Here is a 14,864-nt window from a genome sequence, read left to right as displayed (position 1 = left end):
ATATATCTAAGGGCGTATAAAGCGATATATGAATGTATATATTGATATTCCTTCAAAACCGGGACCATAATTATAATCTAGTAGCGTATAAGCGATATATAAATGTATATATTGATATTTCTCTAAAGCCGGGACCATAATTATACATCTAAGGGCGTTATAAAGCGACATATGAATGTATATATGAATTCCTTCAAAACCGGGACGATACTTATATATCTAGGGCGTATAAAGCGATATATAAATGTATATATTGATATTTCTCCTAACCGGGACCATAATTATATATAATAGGGTTAAAAAGGAATCCAATAAGATCCCTAAGTTTCTACTGCGATTGCATGCAGCGCCTCTATGCAAATTTGTTCCCAGTTCTGAGGAACTAACATTGACAGTTCTTGCGACAAAAGGAATCCAATAAGATTCCTATGATTCTAAGGCGAATGCATGCAGCGCCTCTATCAAAATTGTTCCAGTTCTTGAGGAACTACGTAGTGACTACCGGGTTCATATGGTTCTGTGTTAGATGGCGCCACCGACCCGTACGTCAAACGTTCATAAGAGAATATGAATTCAAATCTATTATGGCGGGCTGTTTGAAAATCGAAAATACAAAGGTGTATATTTATTTATATACCCGTAGCTGCGGTTGTGTCTTCATAGTTAGTATGTAAATTGAATATATAAATCTATATGTTGATTATCATAATTGAGTGATATCAGATCAACTTGTATGAAATAGTAAATACACATACTAAATATGTGGTTTCCATAGTGATAATTTTTATTTGTTTGTTTCCTTTTATCTGATTAAAAAATCTCCCCAAAACATATTTTATCAACACACTTTATATAATTTTATAAATACTTAATTCGAAAATGAGTCAAAACTTTATTGAAAGTGTTGGTTCCAAAAATATTCTGCCTCATAAATCTGAAAGTAAAGCCGATTGTATAAGAAGACTTACTCACTTGTATCTAAATGATAAAAATATAAGAATTATTGTAAGTGTAAATCATATTTATTTTAAATTTAAATTTAATTCTGATAATAAAATAATATATATAATTATTTTTTAAAGGGAGACATATCGGTTTGCATGAATTTATCAGTGTTATATCTTCAAAATAATTTAATTTTTAAAATTGATAATCTTGGCGGAGCACCGACAATAAAACAATTATATTTACAAGGTTTTATAAAAATTAATTATGATAATATTGTATACGTTTACTCTTTAATTGACATGCATTTATATTTTAATACAGGTAATCTTATAACTAAATTAGAAAACTTAGAATCATTGATTCATTTGGAAAAACTATATATAGGACATAATAAAATAAGTGTCTTAGAAGGTTTAGAACATAATCTATTGCTTAAGGAACTGCATATTCAAAGACAAATATTGAATCCAGGTAGCTCAATGTGCTTTGATCCACGAACCATGTACTGTCTTAATGTGAGCCATTTATGTTTTAATAAACTATGCTACTCTATACTCTAAATTATAAAAAATATCATTTACCTCTAAGAATCTTCGGCTGATAGATGTCTCAGGAACAGGTATAAATTCAATACTGCCCTTGAAACCTTTGCAAAAGTTGGAAGTTCTTCGAGCAAATGATAATTTCTTTCCAAGTGCTGATGATTTTGTTGAATGCTTGCAATCTTGGTTATATTTAAAAGAGGCTGAATTTAAGAGATGTCCGGCCACAAAACTCAGGCGATATAAAGATACCATAATTGGCAATTCACATAGATTAGGTACTAATTGATTTATTCTGCATTCCATTAATAATTTGAATTCAATTTAATTACTTTTAACTTTGATACATTCTCATATTATTCACCCTTTTCTGCCAGAAATGCTCGATGGTAAGCCAGTATCTCAAATATCCAGAGTGAGCTTAAACAAACTTTTGGAAAACCAAGCAAAGGCCAAAATTAGAGCCAAACAACAGTCACATGAAAAATACCAAGATTTAAGAAAATCCCTCTGTGAAGATAATATTGAAACCTATATTAATATGAATGCAGAAGATTTCAATGAGTTGCCAAATAATTCTTCATATATATCTTGGAACAGCTGTGAGTCCATTAAATACCTATTAATATTATGTTAAAACTTTGTATTATTTTGTCTATTTATTACCTTTAGTGCCAAGTAATGAATTGCCAGGATTTTTACGCCAACAGTTAAGAGGCAGTGCAAGGACTGTCGCTCCAAAATTTAATAAATAAGTAACATTATGCTCTTACTAACATTTCTCTAAACTTAAGTTCTATGATATAAAAATAGAATTGAAATCAATAGTGTAAATATTAAACATTCAATCAAATTAAAATGTTTTATTATTAAGCTTTAAATAAATGTTTTTTACATACATGTGTGCATATATGCATTTATCATATTTGTATATATATATATATATATATATATATATATATTATATATATATATATATATATATATATATACAAATATGATATTATCTAAAATCTTATTATAGACAATTGTATATTAAGCTTTTTTTCTCATATGTCTGCTCTCGAATATTCATTTATTGAACAAACTCTATTTTCATAAATAATGATTTCTTCTCGGGTAACATATATTTGTATTTTCTTTGATGATTTATTAGATTTATTTACAATCTTTACAATAAATATCTTTCTTTTTTAAAAATGTATCATTAATTCTCTGATTCGAATTGAAATTAGTTTAAACGCAACTCTGTGTTTTAAAATGTGGAATGTTTGTTCAATGTATTTTATTCTTTTTAATTTAAATATGTGAAAAATTTTGCTAAATATTTTGGAGAGTAGATGAGTGTACTGAATTATATTTCAGTACTAAATAAGTTACAAATTAGATATCTAGCACAACGAAAGCCATCAAGGAAATATATAATAGCAAAATTTAATGCATATATTTAAATTATACATATTTTGAAAGGCAGTGGTTTTAATTTAAGATATTATCTAAAATTGTTTTGCTTATTTACTTTAAAAATATAAAATAAAATACTTATTATCATACAAAAATGTTTCTTTGCAAAACGTAAAAAAGTTGCAGCATATTCTTTAATAGCTGATTGAATAAACCATCAAGTTTAAATATAAATAATTAGTATGTTTTTAAATATATCTTAACTTTCATCTTTTCACTGGATCAAACATTTTTAAAAATTATTCTCTTATTATATATAATCTGGAATACTAATTTTATAATCTTTATATAAATATTTATAATTAAAAAATATAACAAAAGAGATCCCTAACACTAGTGAAAAATAAAATATATTAATATATAAGTGATCAAATATTTATAATTTCAAATAAAAATAATGTTGTATGTATATTTTACTTATTTATAAATGAACAGGTCATAAAATGACAAGCATGAATAGACAATGAAATATATTTTGAAGAATAAGATAAAATCTTATATTAGTATTTCGATTGTATGTATATTTATAACAAAATATACATTTAAATTATTTGTGACTTAAATTAAAATTTTCTTGTTTCATATTTAAAATCTTGTTAAATATTCAAATTCACGTGCAACCTGCAAGAAAAATATTTACAGGTATAGATTTTTGTCTCGGTGTAGCATTTAATATTACTCAATTGTAAAAATAATCATTTGGGAGAAAATTAATTAATCAGTGATTAATTGATTTTGATCACTTATTTGTTTTGTGTTCTTTGTCAATTGTGTACTATGTTTCTCTGTATTTAGGTACTAAAAAAGACTTACTAATTTTTACTTACTAATAATTCCTCTCTATTGGGGTGCCGCCTGTTGTTGTATTTCAATTTTTTCAACAGTCATGTCTGGATTCATAGCAGTTGCTTCCTGAATAGCTTCAGCCAAGGCTCTATCGTGGTCGATTGGATCACCATCACTCTGTATCGTTATTGTTTGTTCCACTCTGGTTTCTACTACTCCATCCTTTTCAGTTTTGTACTATACAAAAAGATTATATTATAATAAAGGTAACATATAGAAAATAAGAATTCAATTATGCTCTTTTCCCATTTTTCTTAGCAAATAAATTAAAGGTGATTGTAGTTCTTTTACCGTGACTGTTTCGACGGTCCTCGTTTTGGAACTGATGGTTTGGGATGATACAATTTCTCCGGTGACAATGTAACCTTCACCATCTTCTCCTAGGACAACTCTGCGAGATTCTGTAGAAACTATTGGCACACCTCCTATAAACTCCTGAGTTCTCGATGGATCAATGTCTTGGGTACCAGATACATTAGATTTCACAAGAGAACCGTCCTGTGGAGTTAAACATACATATCGAATAAAAAATAATTGCAAAACGATTAAGTTCTAGATTGGATTACTTAATTATTTAGCCAATGCTAAATGCAATTAGAGCATGATCTCAAATATGTTGAGAAAATCATGCAAGCTTAAAAAATAAATGATATGAGCTTTCTAACTTGCATACAACAATGTCCATGCTAAATGGAAGCTTCAACTCTTACCTGATCATGTTACACAAAGTATAAATTATAAAATTAAAAATACAACTAGTAATATGATAACAATAGTAAAACCAATATATTCCTCAAAGGCTAATCATATTTTATCAATAATATTTGTTTTAGTTACCTGTGGCAATGAGGAATCAAAATCAATAGGTGTACCAGAGTCACCACTGCTGGACGATGTAATGCTTCCTCTTCGATTGAACTGCGTTTTGTGTTTTTTGTATTACACACAAATAGCACATGCAGATCAAACCAGAAATGCACACATAAAAACATGCAAACAAAAAATAGGAAATGATAAATTAAATGAAAAAAAAATTAAACTATATCTGAACAAAAGTTATAAAATGTTTACCTTGGGTAAATGAGCCCCATGATTTAGAATTAATGATAATATTAGGTGATAATAATTAGAAAATTATGTTGTAAACGTTAATCTCCGTTGTTATGATCATGTTATGTATAATAGTTAATAATAATAGGTATTTTATCTATCATTCATTAAGGTGACCATACGTCTCGGTTTGTTCCGGATTTCCACTTGTGTCCCGGGTTTTTCCAAAAGCAATATTTGTCCCGAATTTAGATCTTTTGTCCCGGATAGTCCCAGTTTTTCAAAAATTAATAGGTAAATTAACAAAAATTATGAAGATAAACCAACATGGGCTATTTTTTTCAAAATAATTATGAAGAAAATTGAATAGAATTTTATACAAGGCTCAAAAGCGATAAAACATATAGATAAAAAATATAAGATATAATATAATATCATATATGAAAAAGTATTAAATATAATCAAACTAGTGGGGCGCATGGCATCGTGCCTTAAGGCAAATTGCTGGAACTTCCCGTACCAAAAATTATTTTTTTTTTAGAAAGATCAACATTTTTGAAACAAATTTACTCTGAAAAATTAGATTTTTGATAAACTATAAATTTTTGACAAAAATTTACTTCTTTTGAAGAAAAGAATTTTTGAAGAAAAGTGTATTTTGAAATATTTTGGAAATTTTGAACTTTTTTTGAAAGCAATCGTATTGCTTTAACTGCATAGAGACAAATATCGAAGCGCGTAAGCGCCGCGCCGCCGTCTAACGGATAAGCATTGGTACGAAACCCATAGGAATGTAAACAAAATTTATACTTATTGTTAAAATCTCTATAAAATATCTAATAATTTGATGTGCATATGTCCAATGATCATTTTTGACCGCCAAATGGTATTTTTTTTACTTTTTTTAGTAGATCTCCGAAACCGCTAGACCTGCCTTCATGAAAACTTGATCAGTTCTTCATCTTGTTAATACAAGTGAAATGTTCTCTTAAAACTGAGTTACCGTTTTTGGCACTTTTTGCTGCATATTTTCGGAACGGCAAGACCTGCCTTCGCCAAAAACTAATCAGCACGTCTCCTTATCAATACGAATCGAATGCTTTTTGAATTATTTAAATCGCTTCATCCGTGTTCCCGAAATCGTTGACAAAAATTTGTATCCGCACACACACACACACGCATACACACACACATACATCCATTTTTTCTAAGGTATGCCAGAATGTTCAGAAGGTTTTGAAACGTAAAGATATATAAAAATTTTCATTTTTGATTTTATGGTCACCTTACATAAAATAAAAGTTAAAAAAATCGAAACATAAAAAGAATTTTTATTTTTACAACATTTCACGTTCAATTTCTTCTCAATCTGCTACTACTATTAATGATATTATCTTTATTTTTTTATATTGAAAAATTATAATAATCAAAATAATATGAAGCGACTTTAATAATTTCCATCTAGTGTATCTAACCTGATCCGCACTGGTGACCGTGCTGGTCGTTTTCACTTCCTGCGTAACAACTTTTTGTTCCTGCCTATTCGCCGAAGAAGTGGTGGTATGGGCGACCGTTTTTTCCTCCAACTGCTGCCGCCTGGCATTTGTCCCTAAATCTTCGTGTGTAGTGGCAGTGCGCGTCGTCACCGCGCGGGCGGTGATGTGCGGTAACTTACCAGCTTCGTCGCCAATTGCACCAGGAGCAGCCTCAGCCTGAAGGTGGTGCGACAACAAAAGGGCAGGGAAGTGAAGGTTAGTTTATGTACAAACATCGAATAACACATGGGTTAAGGTTCTACTAATGTTAATATTGAAATGATTAAATTAATATTAAATGAAATATTAGAAGAGGTATTAACGTAGAAATACTTTAAATTAAATATATTGAATAGATTTTGATGACGAAAATGATATAAGGCACCACAATTACCAAGAAGATGAAGTTATATAAAATTTTGATAGTAAAATGTACGATAACAATAAATTATTAGATTAAGTTTAATTAAATAAATATATACATTTTATTAAATTTATTTAATTAAATAGATTTTGAAGAAGAAAATGATTCAAAGTACGAAGATATTATGGAAAATTATTATTAATTCAGTTTTATCATTTTGGTTGCCAAATTCACGACAAATAAATTATTTGATATTGTCAAATTTAATCAATTTAGTAATAAATAATTAACAATTATTCATCGTAGATATTCTATAAAGATTATATCTACGATAATAAAATTGGCGTCAGCTAATTAGAATATTTGATATTACTAGATTTAGTAAAAAATTAACAATTGCTTGAAAATATGATTATTCGTAAAAAATTAGTATATGATACGTATCAAATTAATAATATATCTAAAGCCTTATTAATTAATTATTATATTATTTAGTGCTTCCAGAATTTTTGTTTCAGTCGATTAATCTGGAAAAAACAATTTCAGAATTTTGTGTATAACAAAAATCTACGGGTAATATAGCAAAATCTATCAAGACTCACAATACAAATTGCATTCGTATCATGCAAAATAAAAAACACGAATCTATATTTCAACAACAGATAAAAATCGCAAAATAACGTAAAAATATATATAGTATGCATATGAAGGCACAAATAAATATCCAAATTATTTTACCTTATTCGTTTGTGTGGAGAATGTGACTTCTCCGGTTCCCAAGTTTTTAATTTCTTCATGAACATTATGTGTAACACCTTCGTCGTTTCTCGTCAACATTTGTTTCGTCGTAGTTTTTACAACCGTTGGAGTTCCAATTGCCTTCTGTTTTCCTTTAGAAATGTTCAAATTAGCCGTGGCACTAAGATCTTTATAATTTTCTGAATTGTATTGATCAAGATCATCGTCTGATTCATCTCCAGAGTCCCTTTTAATTCTAGGTGTCTTGCCGAATGTAGAGAATATTCCAGATGATTTGCCAAGCTCGTCAGGAGATCGCGTAAATCTTTCAGTTTTAACGCTGATGTCCGTTTCTTTTCCGAAGTGGCTTGGGTCAATTTGTGCGTAATTCAAAATCAGTTTTCCAGTGACTGGATCGCGTACTGCAGTCGATGGTTCTATATCACCAGTATTTGGATCTATTTCACCATATTCTGTTCGAATTCTGCCAGTCACAGGGTCAATTTCGCCAGTTAAAGTCATTGTTTGTGTTACCGTCGTAGTGGCTCCACGTACTCTAGGATCGTTGGGGTCCACTTGCATAATTTCACCAGTAATCGGATCAACCATATTATAAACATATACTGTTTTCGTCATTACGTTCATTATTTTTCCGGTATTGGGATCAATTTGGCACGATGTCGGGTCTACTTCCTGAGGTTTACCTCTGTCGTCTTTCTTGGTAAGAATATAAATCTTAATAATTACAAGTTTTCCAGTTTTTGGATCAATTTTTCCAACTTTAGTATAAATTTCACCAGTCAACGGGTCGATTTGAGATGCTGAGTAAGTAGGTTCTCCGCCTTCGGTAAGCCCTGTTGCCTTGTAAACTTGTCCAGTAGCAGGATCCAATTTTGTTACGGCAGGATCCACTTTAGTGGTTTTTACGATCTGAGAAGTTTTAGGATCCAGGTATCCATAAATCGTCATTATGTACCCGGTTTTAGGATCTATCTGACCAGTTGTGTAAGAGGTTTCTCCAGTGTTAGGATCTTTAGGTCCAGGAATCCACAACTGATTAGTTTTGGGATCCACTTTTACTAGACTTGGATCTGTCTCAACAACCTTGCCAGTAGCCGGATCTACTTTATAATGTACAATTCTTATAGATATAAGTCTGCCCAAATCTTTATCGACTTTTCCAGTTTTGGGATTCAATTGCGTTCCTTTCAATAAAATTTGGCCGGTTTGGGTATCTACTTTATAATCTTTTACTTCAGTTTTTCCTGATTTTGGATCCGTGTATGAAACATTATGTTTATCAATATCGAACTGTCCGTACTTAGTGTCGATTTTCCATTATCTGGGTTAAGTTGGCCAGTAGATATATCAACCACTGCGGTTTTTGGATCTATTATACCTTTTTTGGAATCTACTTTGCCACTTATGGTAACAACTTCAACGACTGGTTCAATTTGAGCTCCAATAGCAATCAGTTGTCCCAGAGTGGGATCTACTTTTCCAGATTTTGAATCAACAACGCCTGCAATTAAAATTTGACCAGTGATATCATCAATAACACCTTGTTTAACCTGTTCTTTTCCCGTCTTTGGATCTTTAACTTTAACGTGACCAGTTTTTGGATCTATCGCACCATACTTGGTTTCTATAAGGCCGGTTACAGAATTTAATCTACCCTTAGAGTGTTCAATCTCGCCATTAATTGCATCAATTTTGTTACTCTTAGGGTCTAATTTTGCCGTTATGGTTGTTATTTCAATCATAGGATCATCTTGTTTAGCAACGCATACAAGTTGGCCTAATTCAGGATTCACTCTACCGGTTGATGGATCTACAACTCTGGAGGTGAATAGTACTTGATGCGTTTTAGGATCAACGATACCTTGGTTAACATCTTTCTGTCCTGTTTGTGGATCTGTAATTTCCATTTTACCGGAATGAGGATCCAAAAGACCATATTTAGTTTCAATAAGACCAGTATCGGTATTTAATACTCCAGTAGAATGTTCAACTTGGCCATTAGGAGCATCTAACTTCTTAGATTTTGGATCTAATTTAGAAACAATGACCATGATTTTCACAAGCTTCTTTTTCGGCTTAGTAGATCCAGGAGCTGTTACGCCAGCACCTAACGCGGCGCCTCTTTCAGAATCTAAAAGACCTGCATTAGGATCTAATGGAGATTTCTGATCAATGATAGAACCGTCCGGGCCAAAGTGACGATAAACTCCTGGCGATGCTTTTGAAATTACCTTCTCATTGGAGAATATTTCTTAGGATCCTTTGATCCCAATTTAGAATCAGCTTCCGGATCAACATAACCGACAACACCTGGTTTTAATATGCCAGCAATATCTTTTCCAGGAGTCTTTGCGTTATCGTTTCCGGTAGTTTTTCGTTTCTCAGCACTCTCCGCAACTTTTTTATCTTCACCTGGAGCGTAATTAAATGCCAAACCTGTAGCTCGTCTCATTTCTGAATTCGGACTCAATTGTTCTTCATTAGGTTTAGCTCCAGATTTACTCTTAGGATCCTTCTCGTATTTGAAACCGCTTACAAATGGTTTTCTGGTTGGGCTTTTATTGGGATCTGCTTCGGAATATTCATATTGTTTTGTATATCCAGGTAATTGAGGAGAGCTGGGTTCAGGAGATTCAAGAGTTCTGCTTTTGTCAGATTCTTTACCAGACTTATCTAAACTAGAATCAAGGTTTGAAGTTTGATTTGAATCATTTGATGTATCCAAAAGTGCAACTTTAGATTTGGATTTAGGTTCTTTAGTCTTTTTATCTTTCGGCTCTTTAGAAGACTTATCTTTTAAGAATTTATCCTTCAAAGATTTTTCTTTTGTTTCCTTTTCTTTAGGTTCTTTTTCTTTGCCATCTTTATCTTTAGAATCCTTTTCTTTCTTCTCTTTAGGAGGTTTAGGAGTTTTTTCTTTATCGCTTTTATCGCGGCGGCCAGAAGCAAACATGAAGCCGCTCTAAATAAATTAAACAAAATGGAACGAACAAATAAAAATGGCATGCTATAACTAAATAACTAAAATAATATACTATTTGGTATTTAATTGGAATTTGCACAGACACTATCACAAAACATTGGTAATTGATATAACAATGATAGTGGCAACAATAACAGTAAAAATATAATCCTACAATACTTCATTGCACAATTCAAAAAAATTACTTTATAAAATATGACAATTCTTACCCGTCTTTTTCCAGAAGGTGTTTTCTCATTTCGGTAGAACTAAGAGTTTCGTTCGGATCGCCATCACCTGCATAATAAAAATATATTATAAAGCTATTGCAAAGATAAAAAATATTACAAAAATACTAAAAATAAGTTACCGTTGAGAGTTTCACGTGGTTGATTATTTTCTTTATCTTTTTCTTGGCTTTTACTTCTCTTTCCAAATAGGCCTCCTGTAGGCAGCACAGAAACGCCACCAGAAGGTTTCTGTATGAAAATGTAAGTCTTTAGTAATTGATTTGTTACAACATTTAGCACAAGCAAGCATAAGAAAATAATGCAGATAAAAATATATAAAATATTCTTCTGTGGTGTATATTTGTTTGCGCAAAGCATTTTTAGACTACAATCGATACATGGATGCAGAGAAATCATGCAGTATTATCTCAAGAAGAGAAAACCATGATACGGAGATTTAAAAAATAATAAATCAGTGCCTAAAAAATTAATATTCAAAATTAACTTCTGCAATTTAACATTAACGTGGACTTTAGACATTATATGATGAAATCCATGTGATGGGAATCATATAAAAAGTTTGATATGAATTAATAAATAAATTTATTTCTTTAATAACTTTTTTTAAAATAACTGAAGCAAATATGGAAGCATTTATATAAGTTAGAATTTGGATTTTTTTAAATTTGCAAGCAAAGCAGGTTTCAATAGAAATGAAAAATAACAACAATATACTATGTTTAAATTTCTATAAAACCATATAAGGTGCACATAGTGTGTATTGTCTAATATGCGACGTCTTAGGTAAAATAAACCAAGATTTACAATTAATATAAATGCATGTATAAATTCTAAGGATTACAAAGGGCATAAAGATATTTCGAAATTAATATAATTGTCATGATTTTACGGAACCTTTTCAGTGTCCGCATCATATTCGCCTTCAAGTGAACTTTGGGACGATGCCGAGTTCGTCCCTGTACTCGCTTGTCGTATCAACTGATGCATGTATGATAAAATCATGAATTTTGTATTATAAATGATAAATGACGAAAAAGTAATTAAAAAATTGTTAAAATATTATTGATGATCAAATTATTTCGAAAGATTAATTCACAATGCACTTTCAAAACATGCACTGATTTCAACAGAATTTTTTTCAAAAGTAGTAAAAATTTTCACACCCTATAGTGACTATGCTAAAGTGCAATAGACAAAAAATACTCAAATATTTCTCGAAGATGCCGTTTTAATAATAAATAGTAATAAAACTTTTATTGTAACAAAAATTAAAAGTTTACAAGTGATTACAAAACCACATCTTCGTATTTGACAAACTACAAACACACCGATGTTGAAATGCACTAAATTCATTTAATTTATATAAATGCATCAAAACAATAATACTCTCTAATAATTCATATTTTAGAAGTGCTGGCAATATTATTTGTGCATTTTTTGTCTAACAATTATTATTGCTAATATAAGAGAGCCAGTTTGTAAATAATAAGAAAAATCGTTTAATGAACATAAGCTAAACTCTTAGATTTAATATTAAAAATTGTATGTTTACTTCAAAAATTATAGTTATTTATACATCTAAAATATTTTTAAAAATACACAATATTAAAATATTTTTGTAAATTAAAAGTTCAAAGATGGCAGGTCAAAATAGAAGAATTTAAGGAACTAACTACTATTGAGATTTTGAACTACTCATTTAGATATGTTTTGTTCTATTTTAATATTTATATAAATTACTGGCTAACTGTTATATACTCAAAGCACAACATATTATTAGTAAGTTTCAATTATTAAAAACTCACTTTCTCTTTTTTGTCTTTGTGAATCGGGCTTCTTGAAAGATGTCCTTCTAATTCAGGAATGTGTTCTGGCGGATGAGACATGGTGTGACGTTTGTTGTCTTTTTCAGCGTCCTTATTTGCCGCTAAAACTAGGAAAGAAAATAAAGATATATGTATAAAAAACGCAAAAAATAAAGTCAAACATTGAATTAATTTAAGTAATTTTTTATTTACCATCCATACTACGGGAAGCCAGCCTTTCGCCTTTGAGAGATCGGCTAAATTGAGGAGCTGGACGATCAACAGTTGCCCGTTTGGTCTCGTAATGTGTTCTGCCAGAATAGCGGAATTTTGAGCCAAAACGCGGGAAGAATGTGTCCTTTTGCATAGGCTCTGGAGTCATCAATCTACAGAAAAAAATATTAATTTAAAAACTCATAGTAATGTATAAAAGTAAATAAATATTACGCTACCTAAAGAATGTATGATGTTCTACACATATTTTCCAGAACTTCTTAGCGGCACGATGATTTGCTAATTTAAATCCTATGGTCGATTCATATTGTTCAAATTCTCCAGGTCTAATTTTTATATAATAATTATGACGTTTGTAAGATATTTTCAATATCTTTGGCCATGCGAAACGATTTATTCGCAACCTGAGAATGAAAAAAAATAATTTAAGTTCAAATTATTATTATTCAAATTTTATTATTTCATTAATACTGACTTTTCTCTATAGACCAAGAGTCCTGAAGAACAAACTCCTAGCATGATATCTACACCTTCCGAGTCTTTAGCAGGATGTAAGTGAACTCCATACATTGCCAATTTCTTAGCGTTTTCTAAGTAATGCAATTCTGCCTCGGCCGGAGTTTGACCTCTGAAGAAAAAATAAAAATTTTACAAATAGACATTTTTTTTAATATTTTTTTAAATATTTTTTTTATACTGACTTATGTGTTTTATGAAGGTCCATAACTTTTTCTTCTAATTCTTGTGTTTGATTTGGTGCAAATTTGAAGTCTTTCAAATATGTTCTACCCATTTCCTGGGTATCGTAATCGCCCAATTCTAAAAAAATGTGATTATTTAATTTTATATAAAATCATGATAATTTTTGATTTTCATCTACTTACCGCTCTGAACGAGGTAACTGCCCAAAAGAGCGTGCGTTACGAAGGAGCAAGGCAATCTTCCTTGAAGGATATCGTTGCGGACTTGAAGGCACAAATGATAACGTGTTATGTCCTCGTGTAATTGAGCCGGCTCTGGTGGGTAGAATTTTACTTCGAACGCAACACGCCATGGTTCAGCTAATTACATCAATAATCAACAATTAGTTAAAAAAATATAGATCAGTTAGAATTTAAAACACACATTTAAGAAACTTAGCAACTGGTCTTTCTGGATCCAGCCAGACTCTGGGATCAGATGGTGTACTGTAGATAAGGCCAAAGAAATCTTTTTCCAAAATATTTAAGGCTTCACATATTTTATCCAGCAGCTCCTTTGCTTTAACTTTACGCTGAAATATAGTAGATACGTGTGAATTTCTGGTATACACAAATAAAGTAGTATTCAACCACTTACTTCAATATGGAGATCAAGAACTGATCCATCTAGGAGGTCGACTTTAGCCAAAACAGTTCTTCCACCTGATGACCGTTTTTGCTTGGCAGGACTATGAGGTGCATCCGCCTCCACTTTGGTCTCTTCCGGCATTGTGCTATGCCTGGAAGTCTGTGGAAATAGAAAATTAATCATATTATTTTAAAATAATTTACAGGATAAATATCTGTCAATTCCATTCATTCACAAATGTTAATTGCTAATGTAGCACTTATTTTAATATCTTGTTTGTTTTCCTTAAATCACTCATTTAGCTCGTGCTCAACTCGTTTCGTTCAAGTAATGTCTACGAAATCGACATGCTCCATAAATCATGGCAATAAAATTACCCAAAATAATTCTAAATAGCGCCAATCATAAATCGAGAATAAAATGAACTAGCAAAACTATTCACCAAAGCAAATATAATCTTGATAAAACCAGCAATAATAATTATATTATTCTTATAGTTAAATTACCAGCAATATGAAGAATAAAATTACATAACACCAATAAAATTTATTGGATTATTATGAATCACGATAAGGTAACTATGAATTATCTCGAAATTTCGTCTGTAACTAAATATAAATTTTATCACACATGGCAATTGAATAGCAATCAACCAAGATAAAAATTCCATTCATGTCTCATTTAATAAATCAGAATCAAGTAAGGGCTTGTTGCATGTTTAATTTCAGTTTGACTGATAAGCTTGAAATTACGCAAATTGTACAAACTACGTTGA

The 14,864-nt window shown here is 30.7% G+C and overlaps 2 protein-coding genes across 2 annotated transcripts; one reads left to right on the top strand and one right to left on the bottom strand.

Annotated features, from left to right (window-relative positions):
- Positions 1 to 879: 879 nt before the first annotated feature.
- On the top strand, positions 880 to 2,245 carry LOC113383205 (protein phosphatase 1 regulatory subunit 42-like). The gene is made up of 5 exons (XM_026621451.1): positions 880 to 940; positions 1,270 to 1,463; positions 1,537 to 1,768; positions 1,868 to 2,092; positions 2,163 to 2,245. The coding sequence occupies exons 1-5, from the start codon at positions 880 to 882 to the stop codon at positions 2,243 to 2,245; spliced, it is 795 nt and encodes a 264-aa protein (XP_026477236.1).
- Positions 2,246 to 3,525: 1,280 nt separating this feature from the next.
- LOC113383204 (protein 4.1 homolog) lies at positions 3,526 to 14,244 on the bottom strand. Its single transcript, XM_026621450.1, is given in 20 exon segments — positions 3,526 to 3,575; positions 3,782 to 3,977; positions 4,092 to 4,298; positions 4,638 to 4,718; positions 6,326 to 6,562; positions 7,488 to 8,818; positions 8,821 to 9,726; positions 9,759 to 10,399; positions 10,402 to 10,470; positions 10,701 to 10,767; positions 10,841 to 10,949; positions 11,616 to 11,699; positions 12,527 to 12,654; positions 12,740 to 12,912; positions 12,979 to 13,164; positions 13,236 to 13,388; positions 13,462 to 13,579; positions 13,645 to 13,821; positions 13,886 to 14,033; positions 14,099 to 14,244. Coding segments are annotated over 19 exon segments (5,130 nt in total). The 5' UTR covers positions 14,231 to 14,244; the 3' UTR covers positions 3,526 to 3,575; positions 3,782 to 3,794.
- Between the last annotated feature and the right edge of the window lie 620 nt (positions 14,245 to 14,864).

Source organism: Ctenocephalides felis, unplaced genomic scaffold (assembly GCF_003426905.1).
Source record: "Ctenocephalides felis isolate EL2017-DRISC unplaced genomic scaffold, ASM342690v1 CF-g0.4_SCAFFOLD_03570, whole genome shotgun sequence".
Taxonomy (NCBI): Eukaryota; Metazoa; Arthropoda; class Insecta; order Siphonaptera; family Pulicidae; genus Ctenocephalides; species Ctenocephalides felis.
Note: the sequence above shows the minus strand (reverse complement) of the source record. Positions and strands in the feature narration are given on the sequence as shown.

Coding starts and splice junctions, on each gene's coding strand:
- LOC113383205 (XM_026621451.1), top strand. CDS start 880: ATGAGTCAAAACTTTATTGAAAGTGTTGGTTCCAAAAATATTCTGCCT. Junction 941..1,269: donor TCTGCCTCATAAATCTGAAA/GTAAAGCCGATT, acceptor ATTTTAATACAG/GTAATCTTATAACTAAATTA. Junction 1,464..1,536: donor GAACCATGTACTGTCTTAAT/GTGAGCCATTTA, acceptor TTTACCTCTAAG/AATCTTCGGCTGATAGATGT.